Source organism: Opisthorchis viverrini (assembly GCF_000715545.1).
Source record: "Opisthorchis viverrini unplaced genomic scaffold opera_v5_103, whole genome shotgun sequence".
NCBI lineage: Eukaryota > Metazoa > Platyhelminthes > Trematoda > Opisthorchiida > Opisthorchiidae > Opisthorchis > Opisthorchis viverrini.
In genome coordinates, this window is record NW_008751758.1 from 1,242,531 (window position 1) to 1,258,284 (window position 15,754).

The following is a 15,754-nucleotide window of genomic DNA, read 5'->3' on the forward strand; positions in this document are numbered from 1 at the left end:
CCTTGGTCGTGTGACACGAATCAACCCGCCAAGTCACTCAACAGCTCTCTTGACTGTCTCACAGCATCTCACTAGTTGCGATATGGGTGGGGACACGTGTCTCTGCGTTTTGCATTTCACTAACCTATCTTCGCAGCGTATTTAATTTTTCGCTCCTATTTTAACCATTAGATATGTACTGACCTGACGACGAGAACCCAAAAACATTAATGTTCGTCACTGTGTTCTTTTTGCAAACTAATTTGGTTTTTCGAGAGACTCCCCTGGAACCCAGCTGAATCTCTCGTTTGTGATGTTTCTAGGCAACTGAATGTGCTGCACCAGGCGGCCTTATGTTTCAGTCGCTACGATATTCAAGATAACGAGATACATGTATATATTTGTAATGCATTACTCCCAAGTTTGCTGAAAATCTGCCGACAGCCCTAGACTGGAGCGTCAGACAAATCTGATCTCTTTTTGAGGGTAATTTTTCATACGGAAGTCGGTGGGTAGGACTTCTAGGGAGCATTCTTGGTTGGTGGTCCTTAACAGTAGCATTTTATGGAGGAATAAAATTAACCGATAATGTCAAACAGATTGCCCATAAACGGAGAGAGTAGCCTTAAGCGAAATACACTCATTTGCAAACTAATTTGGTTTTTCAAGAGACTCCCCTGGAACCCAGCTGAATCTCTCGTTTGTGATGTTTCTAGGCAACTGAATGTGCTGCACCAGGTGGCCTTATGTTTCAGTCGCTACGATATTCAAGATAACGAGATACATGTATATATTTGTAATGCATTACTCCCAAGTTTGCTGAAAATCTGCCGACAGCCCTAGACCGGTTTCGCCCTTTTTGGGGCTCATCAGTTAGGCGCAGTCCTTGAGTTTCCGTCAGCCCAAAGAGGAGCTAAACCGGTCGTGGGCTGTCGACCGATAATCAGCAAACTTATGAGTAGTGCATTACAAATATATAGAGTAGCTTTAACTTCACACCTTATCTGTCTGACCTGGACAGTCCTCCTTCTGCTTCGTAGCAAGTATCTAAACCGGTCCACATATTGGCCTAGAGCAACTGGATCAAAACTTTGCCATTTCTAAATCCCATCAAAATACCAAACTTCAGATGCGCACTCATGAACATCTGAGAGTGATTGGTCACTGCTGCTCCCACAGTCCATCTGAACGATGGGATTTTTATAGGAGCGAAAGTCTGGTCCAATGCACTAGTGCATTGATTTGGTTGAACCAGAATAACTAGACAAGGACAGGAAAGGACTGTTCACGTGAGAGCGATTTGAATGCAAATTGTACAACACTTGCAACTACCTACAACAGACTCGCATTACCGCTACAGTAGCTTTTGCGTCATCTCTAGTACCAGATAAAGCACAACCGGAAGAAGCTGTATTAATCCTGCATTTGTACGGGAATAGTTATGAATTACGTTCCATAAAAGTGTTTGAAAAGCAATGTCCGGTTTACCTGTGTGGAGAATGTTTGACTCTTATTTTTACGTCACAGACCAAGCTCATAACTCAGTCGGTCCGGACGAACAAATAAAACGGACCGAGTAGAGAACACACCAGAAAACTTTTTTTAATTCTTGTACACGAGAAGGTCGGAGTTAATACTTCCGAAACGATAAATGACGCGGGCGAGAATACTGCAGGTAGCAGTATGCTTTAGTTATGTAGGCAACTAGTGGCATGTGAAATCAAGAGATCGTTTTCATCGAACAAACAGACATGTGTGCGGGATACAGCTGTTTTCGGTCACATCTTCTTTCGGATTTTCGTGTTAGCTATTACAAATTACGTATGTTATTGAATTATTGGAAGTGACCGTTATTAGGCTAGCTTTCCATCTTCAATCAAGTTCCGGCAAACAATTACCTGGCCCGTAAACCATTTTGTAGTTGCGCTCAACCTGTTGGTTCAGTCACTGATCGTAGGGCCGCATTTGGTCACAAAACTGTGCATTTTATTTGTCTAACATGAACTGAATCAGATGGGTAAGGAACAGTTATTTTATGGTACACATTGACCGTTATTGATGATTGTTAGTATGTTCAATAGATAACGATTATCTGTTGGTCTGTGCCCAATTTTATTGCTGACAATTTCAATACGTTTTTCCCGAATTTTACCACGTTCTTCTTGATACACGCTAATCGCTGTGTTTATTCTTTCGTGTAAGTTAGCTATCTGGTGTCAACTATTGATTATCAAGTCCCTTAGGCTCACAAGAAACGCCCTTAATCATGGTAAATAGTTCGGTTCGATAATGGCTTCCAATCCGCAATATGTTGAGACAAACTGAACAATACGCAAGTCTACCCCCAGTCAAGACCTGTGCGGTAGAATATCACTACACATTTCCAGAATGAAGCTTTTACTTTATGCTACATATCATTCGGTGTGTTTCGTTTTTGCAGAACTTCTCAGATAGACAACTTCTTGTGACAAAACCCAACGTCGTCCAAGCAGTTAATTAGGCAAAAAAAATTTGCGTAATTTTTTTGCGCAAAGCAGGTTTTTCCCAAGTTGACTCGTGTAACTTTTACGAATCTGACTAGTACCTGGGCATTATGAAGCTTCGTTAGACCATTTTATATTGGTGCTTTTGTTCAGTCAACGGTACTCATAGACCAAAATACGCACCTTGGTTACCTTGGTTCAAGTTCTCATAAAACAACATTCGAAAATATTTTTGAACACAGTGAGCCTCCAGATTATGTGCAGTTCAGTAAAATTGCCATGTTTTTTCCTTAAAGAATCCACACAGTCTCCAAGGTAAACTAGCAGTATGAGACTGAAAGGTTCCGAACATATCTTGTTTCCGCTTCCGCATGACATTATCTAGTCTGGGAGCTGTAAAAACATGTCTGCGACAAGCTTTATATTCACTCCGTGAGATCAAAGAGGAAAACAATGCATCTCGTTCCATTCTGTAACAGTATTCAAGAATTGATTTCCTATTTGTCAAAATAGTTAAGTTTGTGCGTGTAGTCCAGTTTGATTCTCAGATACATTTGGTTGAAGTGACATGAGTTGAGGTTGCCAAGAGCTTGCAGTAGTGCGAAAAATTCTCTTATTTTAGTCACATCTTTAATTGCCTTCCTAATGAAACCTACTTGTCTTCTGAGCTTACCAAGTAGAATTGTTCTCAGTGAATGTCTGGACTCGGCCCTTCGTGTTAGGTTCAAAAGGGTTTTGGTCATAAAGTATGAGAAACTTCGATTATTTTCAGTAGATACATTGAAAACTGAGCTCCGTGAGCAGCATTATTGTGTTTTGCCTACTGATATGATTCCCGCGTCCCTTAGCATTCCGAAACTGTCTGACGCAAAATATAATTTTATTCGCACCTGGCTTTTAATTTCGGCCTTATTGCGCAGTGTTGCTTTCCATGCAGCGATAGCATTCTCCCTTGGAGACATTCAGTGTCACTCTTGAAAGAGAGAGAAAACCCTATGAGGCATTTTTGTCAGAAATCGTTTTGTTCATTTCATTTGCATCCGCCCCTTTATTTCAGTAAAAACGATATTATTCCCTGTTGTCAACAAGATAAGTCTAGAAAATCGAACCCATCAGCTTATTATCGATGGTTGATGGCCAGTGGCGGCCACCAAACTGGTGAGCTTTTCTGAAACAGAGATGGCATTACAAATCATCCTAGTCATCAAAACCAAAGTTGTTTTCTATTTAATGTCATAAAACATGGAGCACGTAGGAAAGGACACCCTCCACAATGAATGCAATTCACGTCGGTGAACTACAGTAGCGTCCTCAGCACAGAAAGCCAAATGATTTCGTTTAAGGTAGAAATCAACCATGGTATTGTCATTTCGTTGTTGATTATCAAATCTTGCTTCACATCACATATTCTTGGGTGAGAACTCATGTGTGAGTAGGTTGTTTAAAAGAAAATAGTAGTTGAATTGCATCACAGTGGGCTTATAACGTTTCTGGACTCAAGACAGTGCTAATGGTAACTTTAAACCTACTGAAAAGTGTGTAACACAGGTAATGTGGAAATGTTGTTTGCGTTCCTTGGTTCGTTGAAAATTTAAAGGGTGGAAGCGCTTGGTTTATGTGTGCATGAAGTGCTTTAGGGTCATCCAAACTCACAAGGCACTGATGATGCAATCGCGACTGGTAACGGAATGTCTGCACCCCCTTGTTCATCTCATCGAACACACCAACGGCTAACGAACTGAGTTACTAATGGAATAGTGTTTACTACTGATGAAACTTGCGATTGGTATCTGGTCCAGAGTTAAAACCCCATCCCTGAAGCTGTTGGAATTTCGATGTAGGAAGCATTTAACCGTTTTGCAGCATTTGTTCGTTGGTGTCTTGTATTCAGACAATGTCTAGGAAAGCTTAGCAGGACGCCCGATGATGCTAATTTTTTTCCGAATTGAAGTCTTTATTTAGCTTGTATCCGTTTTGGCCAGTGAATCGCTCCGCCAAGAAATGCACTCTTTCCTTTACCAATATCTCCCCCAATTCAAACTTTGTTTACATCTTTGGAAACTTATTATTTGATGATTAATTGTTGCAGGATAACATAAAGTATCTCCAAGTGATACCACGGTTCAACTACTAGTATTCCCAGAAAAGCTGTTTCGAACAAGCACCAACGGTCTTAATATGTACCAGTTCAGCTTTGTACTTCATGTATTAGCCAACCTAAAGTATGTGAACTCAGCAATGTTCAGTAAGGTTTTTAGGGTCCATCTCGTTCGGATACATCAATTCTAGACCTGCATCGCTATCGGCGCTGTGCATTTTTAATCACTCAGATATATCGTTTTACTTCATGACGGCCTAGAATACGGTAGTGCTCTGTTTCGTGTTGTTGACGGTCGCGCGTATGGATTCCGATAACATTTGCGTTAAACCGGGCTTTAAATGCAGTGAAGTAAAAGTGTTCATCGGTGAAAAATGGACGGGTTAACCAAAGCAAAAATTTATACGTGCTATTTATCGTCACTAACATCTTCAAAATCCTAGTGACTAGTTTCTCCCACCCTACAATGCTGCTTTTAACTGTCTCCTAGAGGAAAGAATAGTAATCATATTATGCAGCTTTCGACGGTTGATGAAATATTCGACATTAGAAACTCCGTTAGATTGGACACGCCCCAACAAACACATGTAATTTGGGGTGAATTTGAAGGATACAAACCTTAATGGATGAGAAAATGACACCACTACCACCTACGTAGGTGGGACGAGCAGGTAATTGAAAATATGCATTGCAAGACACAAAAATATGCCTAATTTCAATTCCAAAATGCCTCGCATTCTCAAAATCGGATGAAAGGCAAATGCGTGCTGCACGCGCTGGTGGATTAGAAATCTTAGCCAATTCACAACAGGCTGCCAGCGCACGTAGCCTACCATCATTCATGAAAATCACGGTTATTCCGTTTCCGCTGTGCGGTCAGATCTTATAAACTCCTAACAATAGCGTGGCAATCTGACCTCAGCTGCACAACTGGCTAACACCGCGACTAGTTGTACATTGTCTCGAAGGTCGGTCTTACATCGATAAATACTAGAAACGACAATTTGTCCAATATTGTGTTTTTCCACAACAAAACAACCCAGATGTTTACAGTATCTTGCCGACCCTGCCTAATAAGACCATCTGATGAACGCTCACTGTTTGCTTCCACCCTTTCATGCCAGACCGCACAGTTCACAATTCGGTGCACGAATGTTGAGTGTTTTCCGTACGAGATTTTTCATCTGTCATTAGATGGAGCATGCGAATTGCTGTAAGGAGATCTCATGTCAGCCGTAAGTTGCAAGCCACAAATCCAATGACATATAGATAGAACCCTTTTTCGCGTTGCAATCACTAAAGAGGTGGTCGTTTTGAACCATATCCATTAGTTTGGTCTTCTACTCCGAATAAATATCGTAGTTGGCCCCTGATCCTGCTACTTAGTGAAACAGTTGATTTTCAACCGTTTAGTTGTGTGCACTGCAATGCGAAAGGATGCCACGAAGTACCTTACCAACCAGCTCCTGGTCCTGTATTAGTTCACCCAAGGCGCCTTCCTGTGGATAGCTCTCGGTCATGTTCATACCTCTTAGATATGTCTATAACCAATGGTACTCGTCGATCCATTTGAGCTCGACTTATTCACGCGACTGTAAGCTTGCCCCATTAAGACCAAGGTTTTGAATTTTCAAATAGGAAGTCCTCGACCAGGCTTGTGACAACCAGCGCTTGGTAATCACGGATTTCCTTAACCATACTCAAACTAAGTTACAGTTTTGATCGGTTAAACTGCAGTGCGTCAGTTTCTCGTTTATTTCTACTCTCAAGAATACCTTGGCTATGAAACATTATCCCTTACTTTCTACTGATCCCACTAACGTTCCTGTCACTGTTGAGCCACTTGCAACTTCGTTTAGCCTGCAGGACGCCGTTGCCCGTGTTATAACTAGAACAAGCGGAATTTTTCTTGACATGATCATATCGTAAAACATGCCAGATGCAGAGCAAAAATTGAGAGTTTGTCTGAGGGCGCATGATTGGAAAAGCTAATAAAAATATCAGGGCCAAATCAAGTTTCATTCTTGCCGTATGAAACCGCGCATTTGGCTCATCATCACCTCCCATCCAACTTATCATCGGAAACGAGACGCATAAACCTTGCGGCGATTTGAAATATTGCCTCTTTGTTTCGATGTCACCAATTCAATTTGTAGCTTATGTTATTTTTAGATCAAAGCCTTAGTGAATTAAAGAAATTCTAATCTTAATAACGGTGGATTACATTTTAGAGCAAGCAAGTCAAGAACTTCGTTATTATTCGTATTTTTACCTGCACCATTTATAATGAATAATTAGTCGTTTCCTTTGAGCTTCCAACGTAGATTTAGTACGGTGTAGTGAGGTGGAAGGGCTCCAACCTAGTCACATTTTCCAATGTCGTACTTCCGACGGCGTGAGACAATGAGGATCGAAGTGGACGCTGTCAAATGCTACCACTCAAAGGGTTATCAGAGAATATTCTTTCAAAGGGCAGGTGCTGGTGAAATTTTGACGTACTGCCTCATTGATTATTTGGACTGACTTGTCTACCACTGATATTCATGCTCGCCACCGTGTGGTGTAGCGCAAAAAAAACATATTCACTCTTTTGTACTATAAATTTTCTTTTGGTTGAAGTCATTTTTGCAGCTGCTTAAACGCTCTTTTGACTAACTCCAAGTTGACATTTTAAATTTTGGCTCAAGTGATCCCCTAAAAATGAAGTCACTACAGGTCATTTCGTTTATTACTGATTCCTGATTTATGGCCGCAACACGAGCCACAAGCACGTTAACCATGTACCTTATGGATATTTACTTCTCCATATGTATCATGTTTTTTGAAATACTTTTAAAGTAGAAGTGGAAGGGGAGGAGGTGAAGGGTTGAAAGAAGGCTACTCCGCTTAACACCGTATAGCATCTCACAAAACATAAATACTGATTTTTTTGGAAATTTTCTCTTACATCTGATGCCGAGAAGCACAGTGCTCTACTGCTATTCAGCATAGATTAGCTTCACCTAAAGGACTAAATCTCCACGAAAATTCCAAAATCTCCGAACACTACCAACAATGAATATTGAGTATTGCTTTTTCCAACATCGAGTTACTATTAGCTTCCAGGACTATGTAACAGACGATCCAAAGTCAAAAGGGAACTTTCAATTCCGTATGACCTCGTTTTCCACAGAGTCATAATCAAGTATAGACATGCTTGTATCACGATCTCCTCAAGTGAAATTTCGCTGACCTGAGATGAGATTCAATTGAGCCCACACTATTCGGAAATTTTCAAGGATTCTTCAATATGGCAAGCTTTTCAACTATCGAAATCGAGATAAAGGATTTATGTACCGGAGTTTCATGATTCTTATCCTTTCATAGGCATGGTAGAATACTGTTTTTCGCGTTGTGACTTGGAACATGGTTTTCACTAATTTGTTATGCCGTAAATTCTGTTCCTGTTAGGATTTCCGAAGTGGCAATGATGTCTCAAATTTTTCCAGCTTAGTTAAATATCTTTAGTTGTTTTTTCAGGCGGTGTCTACGCAGGTGTCTACACATAGAATTAAGTTTAAAAGTGGAAGACCCCATGCTTCAGAATACCAGAATCACGATCAACACTCCAGACTTGCTTTAGACGATTGAAACGTCTATCAAACCATAGGGTAGTAGGGAAATTTTTAGTGGGATTCCGCAATCCTTTACTGTGCATACAAATTTACTTATTGGTAACTTCCGCATCTGTTTTTCTTGTGCACCACATCCCCTTAAGTTGGGGTTCGTATAGTCTAATGATTGTTATTTCACCCACGGGGTTAATAGTTTTACTTTCAATGAAAAAAATTGCCCGGATAATACGTTTGTCTATATTTGCTGCCAGGGCTGAATTTTTATTAGTAGCTCAGGAGACTTTCCTCTGGATACGTTACGAAGACATCGCTGTATTAAGGCTCATCCTAAATAAACTAACCCCCGCCAGACTATTTGTTTTATCCGGTCGCATTGAAACAATAATTTATTTTAATTGTGCATGGTACTTATTCCTTCTGCTCAAAACCAGGCAAATATGGAACACTTGATTTCATTGAATTGTGTGGACGTTTGGAGCCGTGTAGCCTCAGTTTTTGTGCCGACTTAAGTTGGGCTACTCAGAAGAGTTTTAGGTGACTAACTTGGCTCTACGTATGGGGTTCACACATCCAATATCCGATAACCATACGAACAAATGCAAACATATGGTGGCGCTTTTGAAGTCGGCAACGATATGAGAGACAGTAATAAAAAGTAGCCAAATTTAATCCCTGTCTTCCTCAGATTTACGCCTGGGTGTTTTTTAGGTTAGTTTTACACATGGGTATTTTGATATTATTCTCCATAATGTTTATTTTATCTTCCACAATGTTGCGCATTAAAAACCAAGAGTGAAATGGGCGACAGTCTTTGCACGACGGAAACTGAAGGAAATCCTATAAAAGTAGTACATTTTATCATCTCAATCTAAATGGATATGTCCATAGGGGAATTGGCTTGTTGCTAACAAGAGACCTACTCAATTCTCTTGTGTACAAGAGCTTTCAAATAAATACGGTGTGTAGGGTCGTCTTAAGTCTTAAATGGCATGGTGTGCAAGTAACTGGTGTTTCAACACTCTCGACAAGGATTAAAATTCCCAAAGTACCAGCAGGCAATGGAAGGGTCTACAAGAATTTTAGTTGAAGTGTTGTGTCGGAAAAATGAGCTGATATTTCAGGCATTGACCCCATCTGATCCGTACGAGTGATCGGACGAGGACTACTCAGTTGCAGGTCAGAGTTTCCTGCACACTCCTCTGTACCGTAAAACAAGTTAAAAGTGAGTAAAATGGGCAAAAATAGATCGGGCTCAAACAAATAAAATCCTCACCAAGTGGTCCGTTAATCGTACAATCGCTTTAGGTTCACTCTCAAGTATGGTGTTTGTCTCGAGTGCGTAGTTGCTTTCAATCTACCTGGCCGACTGCACCTTATGAAGATCTGCAATGTCGATGAAGCTTTAGTGTTGCACGTGGCTGAACTAAGATGCACTGAAACTGCCGAGTACGGTGCAGTTATATCATGGCAAATTTTCTCTGCCCCACACCTCAAACACATGTTGGTTCAGTTGAAGAATATCTTAACCGAGAGATTCAGTTGAGTTTCCCGTGAAAACTAACTCGAACTGCATATGCAGCCCTACGTTACGAAAATTACTTGTACATTCGTCTATCTCAACTTCAGGGGACATGTTGAAAACCTATTTGTTAATAGCTGCCATCAGAACAATAAATTCATTTGAGAGTTTGTGAAATTCAAACATATTCTAACCCGGACAACGTCAGATGGTTGAATAACGCGTTCTGCGCTCTGTGAATCTACATGGATAAGGGTAGTGCCTTAACGTTATCAGTTTCTGTTCGAGAGATTCGTTGAGTTTCCCGTGAAAACTAACTCGAACTGCATATGCAGCCCTACGTTACGAAAATTACTTGTACATTCGTCTATCTCAACTTCAGGGGACATGTTGAAAACCTATTTGTTAATAGCTGCCATCAGAACAATAAATTCATTTGAGAGTTTGTGAAATTCAAACATATTCTAACCCGGACAACGTCAGATGGTTGAATAACGCGTTCTGCGCTCTGTGAATCTACATGGATAAGGGTAGTGCCTTAACGTTATCAGTTTCTGTTCAAAAGTGATTCTAAATTAGTTTCACAGGTCCAGGTTCATCTGCACACCGGACAAAGCGAATGTAGGATTCCAGTAGCTTAACCGTAATACTTTCTGGAACTTTACTGAATATTTTTTGAGGAACCTCTGAGAACCTCAGCAGAATATCACGATAGCTGGCTTTCCTTAAATTTCTATATATAGGCAATGGGTGAAAACGATTAGTTATATCTCTATGATGAACAAGGTTGCCGCGCAAATCCAGCTGAGATTATATGTAAGAACACGCTTACAATCATCGATAGAATGTGAAAATCGGTTTGGTCCACTAGCTACTCCATTTATGTGGTGTCGTAAAATATTGGTTCATGACACCCTTCGTTTGAGAAGTATTTGTTCGAGCTGTTTTGCCCACCACTTCGTAGGGTATACTTAAATTTATTTTTAACCTATGGAGCTCGGCTCAAAGGGCCTGATGCACCTGATTATACGGAGGCCTAAACTTGACATTCCCCCGACAATCCACCGTTACCGTAAAAACTAACTGGCCACCGGAACGGGAATTCCTCGTGGTATTATTGATTAACCGATGGAAGTTAGGGCAACGCACTCGAAGAGAGTTGGATATGACCACGTGGCTTTCATAAGTTTATCCACTAGACTGCTTCACGTGAGGCTGCGTTGAAAGCCCATTTTAATCCCCAATTTACTATTTTTCTGTTTTGCGTGTTTTACGGCTAGGAGATTTGTGGTTTCTACAACCGCATCTTCTTGTTGCAATGTCTTTCGAGCAGGACGCTTGCTTTCAAAAGCGCTTTGTTCCATAAGGCAGCGCGTGGCTGTCGTAGAATATATATATATATATACCCTACCAAAGTATACTCAGAATCAGAACCTACCATTGCTTCAAACAATGTGACATTGCTAAACGACTTATTTGTGATTTTATGCACAGGAAAGACACGTATCGATGTAGCATCAAGAAGTGGCATAAAGCAGAACTAATTCTAGCCTTGTCTAGGCCACCGCAATTTCCTTTACTCCTCGTTTTACCGATATGACCGACAACCTGATGCATTGTGACCAAGTGCGACCACCACTCTTCTGAAATAGGTGCAACTTTGTGAGGTTACCCTTCTTGATTGAGAGAGGTTCCCTCGCGGTTGGCCCCCATCGATCCTATTCCTTCGTGCGTAATCCGTAGCCTTAGCTGGATCATCTGGACTGTATTCAAAATCAGACTGTAGGTGTTTTTTCCCTCCGTCAACTTATGATGTCCTTTGAATCAGCGACACGATCGCTGGATGGGCCAGCATGATGCCAACGTATAAACGATATAACATCCCATACTTTCAGAAACACTTTGAAGCTGCAAACCGGTCTGTTCACCTCAACATGCTTGCTCAGTAAGAATTGCCCTGAGATTTAATATAATAAAATTCCTGTATTTACAGGCTTTTGGGTGTATAAGATACCCGACAAAAAGACATGAATTCTCTACCCATCTACATCTATTTTAACCCTACAAAATTAAGTCTTTAAGTAAGCTACGGTTGTACCAAAGCAAAACATTAGTTTCAAAAAGTGATTTTATGATGCACATGATAATGATGATGCACCGGCATGGACTACCCACATTCACATTAAGAACACCATAAACGAAAGATTTAGCTGCGTTCCAGGAGGATCTCCCGTCGAAACCAAATAAGTATGAAAATGAGTGCATTTCGCTACCTTGCATTTTATTTACATGGTAATCCTAGCAGCGGCCAGTTTGCCGAATATTGGAAGCTCAGGTGCGTTGGTGGGTTACTAGTCTGTTGGAATCTACTCGGTACTTAGAACTGCCAACAAATCCCCACACTGGTGATACATTCTCGGTTGCTGCAGTAAGGTTCGCCAAGCCTTGAAAACCACCACTCTTGCATCGCATAAGCTGGAACCTCCTTTTACATGTGATAATGTGCGGGTAGTACAAAGTGGTTAAACATATGTTGGAGTATTTCTCAACCGCAGGGAGTCAAAACCTACCAGTGAGTGCAGCAGAACGACATCATCATTAACCGGCAACCTAGTGATGGTAGGCAACTTAATCGCTCCCACCTCAGCCGAGTGTCTGACACCATCTAACATTATCAATTTACTCGACAAATGTAAATCAGGGTTGAACTCTTGCTTCAGCCTACTCGGTTGATTAAAATAACTGCTCAACTCACAGTATGTCTATATTGGATATGATCCTTCTTGACCCACGGTGGAACACTTTACTTGTCGTTTCAGATTTGCTACCACGACATCCCACATGAACCTAGGTGACTAACATAATCTTCGATAAGGATCCCATAAATCTCACCCTACAGATCGTTGTTTCTTTGCGCCACTTGGTCAACTAGCATTGAACCAGAATCCTTTTGCAAGGCTTACTACGAAAAAATCCTGGGATCCAAACAGGTACACCAATTTGCGCTGAAAAACAAGTGGAGGACTGATTAAAGCTATAAAGATAAGAAAATTAATGCCACCCTTAATAATCCATAACGGGTGCACTTACGACTAGCCTCAACGCAACACAGAGCACAAAGAGCAATTCAGCATGCATGCAAGTGATTATGTACTGTAGAGTGAAGGCGTTTGATGAACTAGTCTCAAATAAATCCTTGTCAGAACCTTCATCACCCTGCTCACAGAACGTAGTTCTACTACAAGACACCACTAAAAAACAAGTCTCATATCATAGGATAATTAAGGTTATGATGAGATTTAGTCTACATCGACTTTGGAATAATGACCATAGTTTCAGAAGCAGAACATTCTAATATATGTTTAATTTCCCGATCTTCCCAAAACTACTCAACAGGCCATCCCACGGAATAGTTTGGCTTCCAGTGACATACCAGGAAAACTCGTTTACCTCTGGAAAGCTTGATGTCTCTGAACAATCGCTAATGATGTAATGTGTGTTGATGGAACCCATGAGTTTAATATCGTTCCCAGCTGTTAGAAGCAATAAAGTCCTCGTCTCGGTTGTTTTGGTTGATCATTGATGTGAGGAGCACACGATAGTGTTTATCTCGCCACAACTTTTGAGGCGTTGACAGTGATAACCCCTTTTAGTGGAGGCAGAATATCTGTTAGCCACTGTTAAACGCGTTGTTTATCATGCAGTCTGTCCGGCTAGTAATTGTAGCCAGCAGAGTCAAGTTTTATTCTTCAGAAAGTAATACCCCACACAAAATTATGGAATTCAACGCATCACACATTCCCAAGAATTAGTTTACACTACCACCAAGACACGAGTGACAACTTTTGATGGTAAAAGGATTTTTGGAGAAGCCAAACAGCATTGTACGGAATTTTTATCCTTATTGGGAGTCATCAGCAATGCGCATCTCGTTAATATGGAGAGGGATAAAAAAATTTGCGGCGTTCCTGATAACAGCTGGGTACAATACAGTTCAGTCACGGGCGGCTAATCAACAAGTCAACTAACCCTTATTTAGACAGTATTTGGTGCCACTCATCCTTTTCTCACAGAGTCCATATCACATGGTCCAATGTTGAATGCTTCCTTAAGTGATGGCTTCTCAGTTGGAAGTTTTACTCGTCTCGTAAGCCTACTCTTCCCGTAAACTTATTCTTTCTCTATGCTATTTATAAATTAAGGACAGTGTTAGGAGAGTGGGAGGTTTTCACCCTGTAAGTAAAGGCGAACACCACTGTATAGTTGTTATATTTTAATTAAAACGTAACGACAATGCTATTCTCACAAAACTCCATGGGGTCTCCAACCTGCGACCTCCCTGCTAGTAGTAGGACACTAGTCCGTTTGGTCATTATCGGCTCATAAGTGGTATGATTAACTCGCATTTGAACAGGATATGGTGCCGCTCCTATCTCACTGACGGGATTAATATCACTCATATTCCGTGCGTGAAAGTTGAGTGGCACCGAGTACTGAGTGAGTGTTGGTTAGACACCCTACTGGTCAGCCGCTCGTGTCTGAACTGTTTTGAATGCAAATGGTAACCGGTAGGTTGAGATGTCGTCCCTCCCTGTGCACTCGCCAGATGCGCACTGCTGCTGATGTTTCTGCATGGTGTCCTATAGTTTTTGGGGGTTGTCTTTCGAAACGGTGCATAAAATGTGACTTCTCGAAATTCATGAAGGTATCCCGAATAGGACATACTTCTATAAAAAGAATGGCATATTAAAACGGTAGTATGAAATTTAGGCGCCTTCGAAGTTAATCCTTGTTACCACCGTCATCTAACACGACACCGACAGTGGATTGATCAAGCTGAGCAAGACTGTGAAACCATAAACTCTAAGTGGCCTATTTCTGTTCACTGAAAAAAGCGCCTTCTTGGAGGGTAACAAAAGACCTGAATCAGCACGGTCAAACAAAACAATGAACGGTTTGGCCTAATCATAGCTTATGGGAATTTGGTGCGATAACTTTGTACGCACACCAGGCCCTGTGGACGTAAGTGTTAAAGAAACAGCTGTAGTTAGCCATGGAAACCGAGTTGGTGGCTTCAGGAAAGTACCAATGTCCAAGTAGAGTGTGACAGATTTTTCCCAGCAGCTAGACAAATACGTGGGACAAAGGCAGAGTTGAGATGTACGTTGGTTGGATGGCTGTTCGGAATTGGTGTTGACCAAAATTAACAATTACTGGCCACTAGACGTGCACACTGGTGTCTTACTTTCTGCTTTAGCTTGTTCACTCACCGTTTATATACCCTCGACCTTACACCAGTAACATAACGGAGATACATGGGCTCAGAAAAGACCGCATATGGCATCACCCACTGTGTGCAACGGTTCTTCGGCTTCATTTTACATGAGAGACTAATCCTAGAAACGTGTGCTAAATCACAATGTGCTTTAGCAGCGCTAGGTCGAATAACAAAGGCAAGGTGTTTCCCACTAAAGCAACTCACCTCTTTGTCGAAACAGATCCAAGTAAAGCGTATGATCTGAAGTGGAACCATTGTCTTCAGCATTTCCGCCATGCATTTGGACCACTTTCCTTGTCAAATTAGGCAACTGGTCCTCGTTTTCCTGCTGACGTACACTTGGTCCACGCAAGTAAAGGAAGGCGACAAAACAGAATAATCCGAGAAAGATGCACACAGACGCAATAGCTATCACAAGAATCGCTGTCAAGCCAGAGGCTTTCCGCCCATCATTTCTGTCGGCTTCTTTGATATTGTCGGCCATAACTGAGTGTGCTTCTGTATTGTACACAATTTTCCCAGGCAAAACATTTGCAAATTCAGATGTGTTTCTCCTTGTTATGGTTTGTGCTCCCTCAAGGCGATTAGATGAATAGTTTTCTGGATAAATATGGAGCTGTAAACGTGCGGTGCTTGAATGACTTGGTTCACGTTCGCTGTCCTTTACAATAATGTACAGAAAGTACTCCTTTGGTGCAAATTTGGAACTTATCGTGGTTGAATCTGATGCTTCCTGAGTAAAGGTTCTCATAGAGGGTAATTGGGACAAAGAATTTACAAGAA

The 15,754-nt window shown here is 41.2% G+C and overlaps 1 protein-coding gene across 1 annotated transcript; it reads right to left on the bottom strand.

Moving 5' to 3' along the window:
- Window positions 1-206: 206 nt before the first annotated feature.
- Window positions 207-15,251, bottom strand: T265_05444 (hypothetical protein; the record flags this gene model as incomplete). The annotated part of the gene is made up of 4 exons (XM_009170451.1): window positions 207-344; window positions 618-737; window positions 12,657-12,727; window positions 15,176-15,251. The coding sequence occupies 4 exons, from the start codon at window positions 15,249-15,251 to the stop codon at window positions 207-209; spliced, it is 405 nt and encodes a 134-aa protein (XP_009168715.1).
- Between the last annotated feature and the right edge of the window lie 503 nt (window positions 15,252-15,754).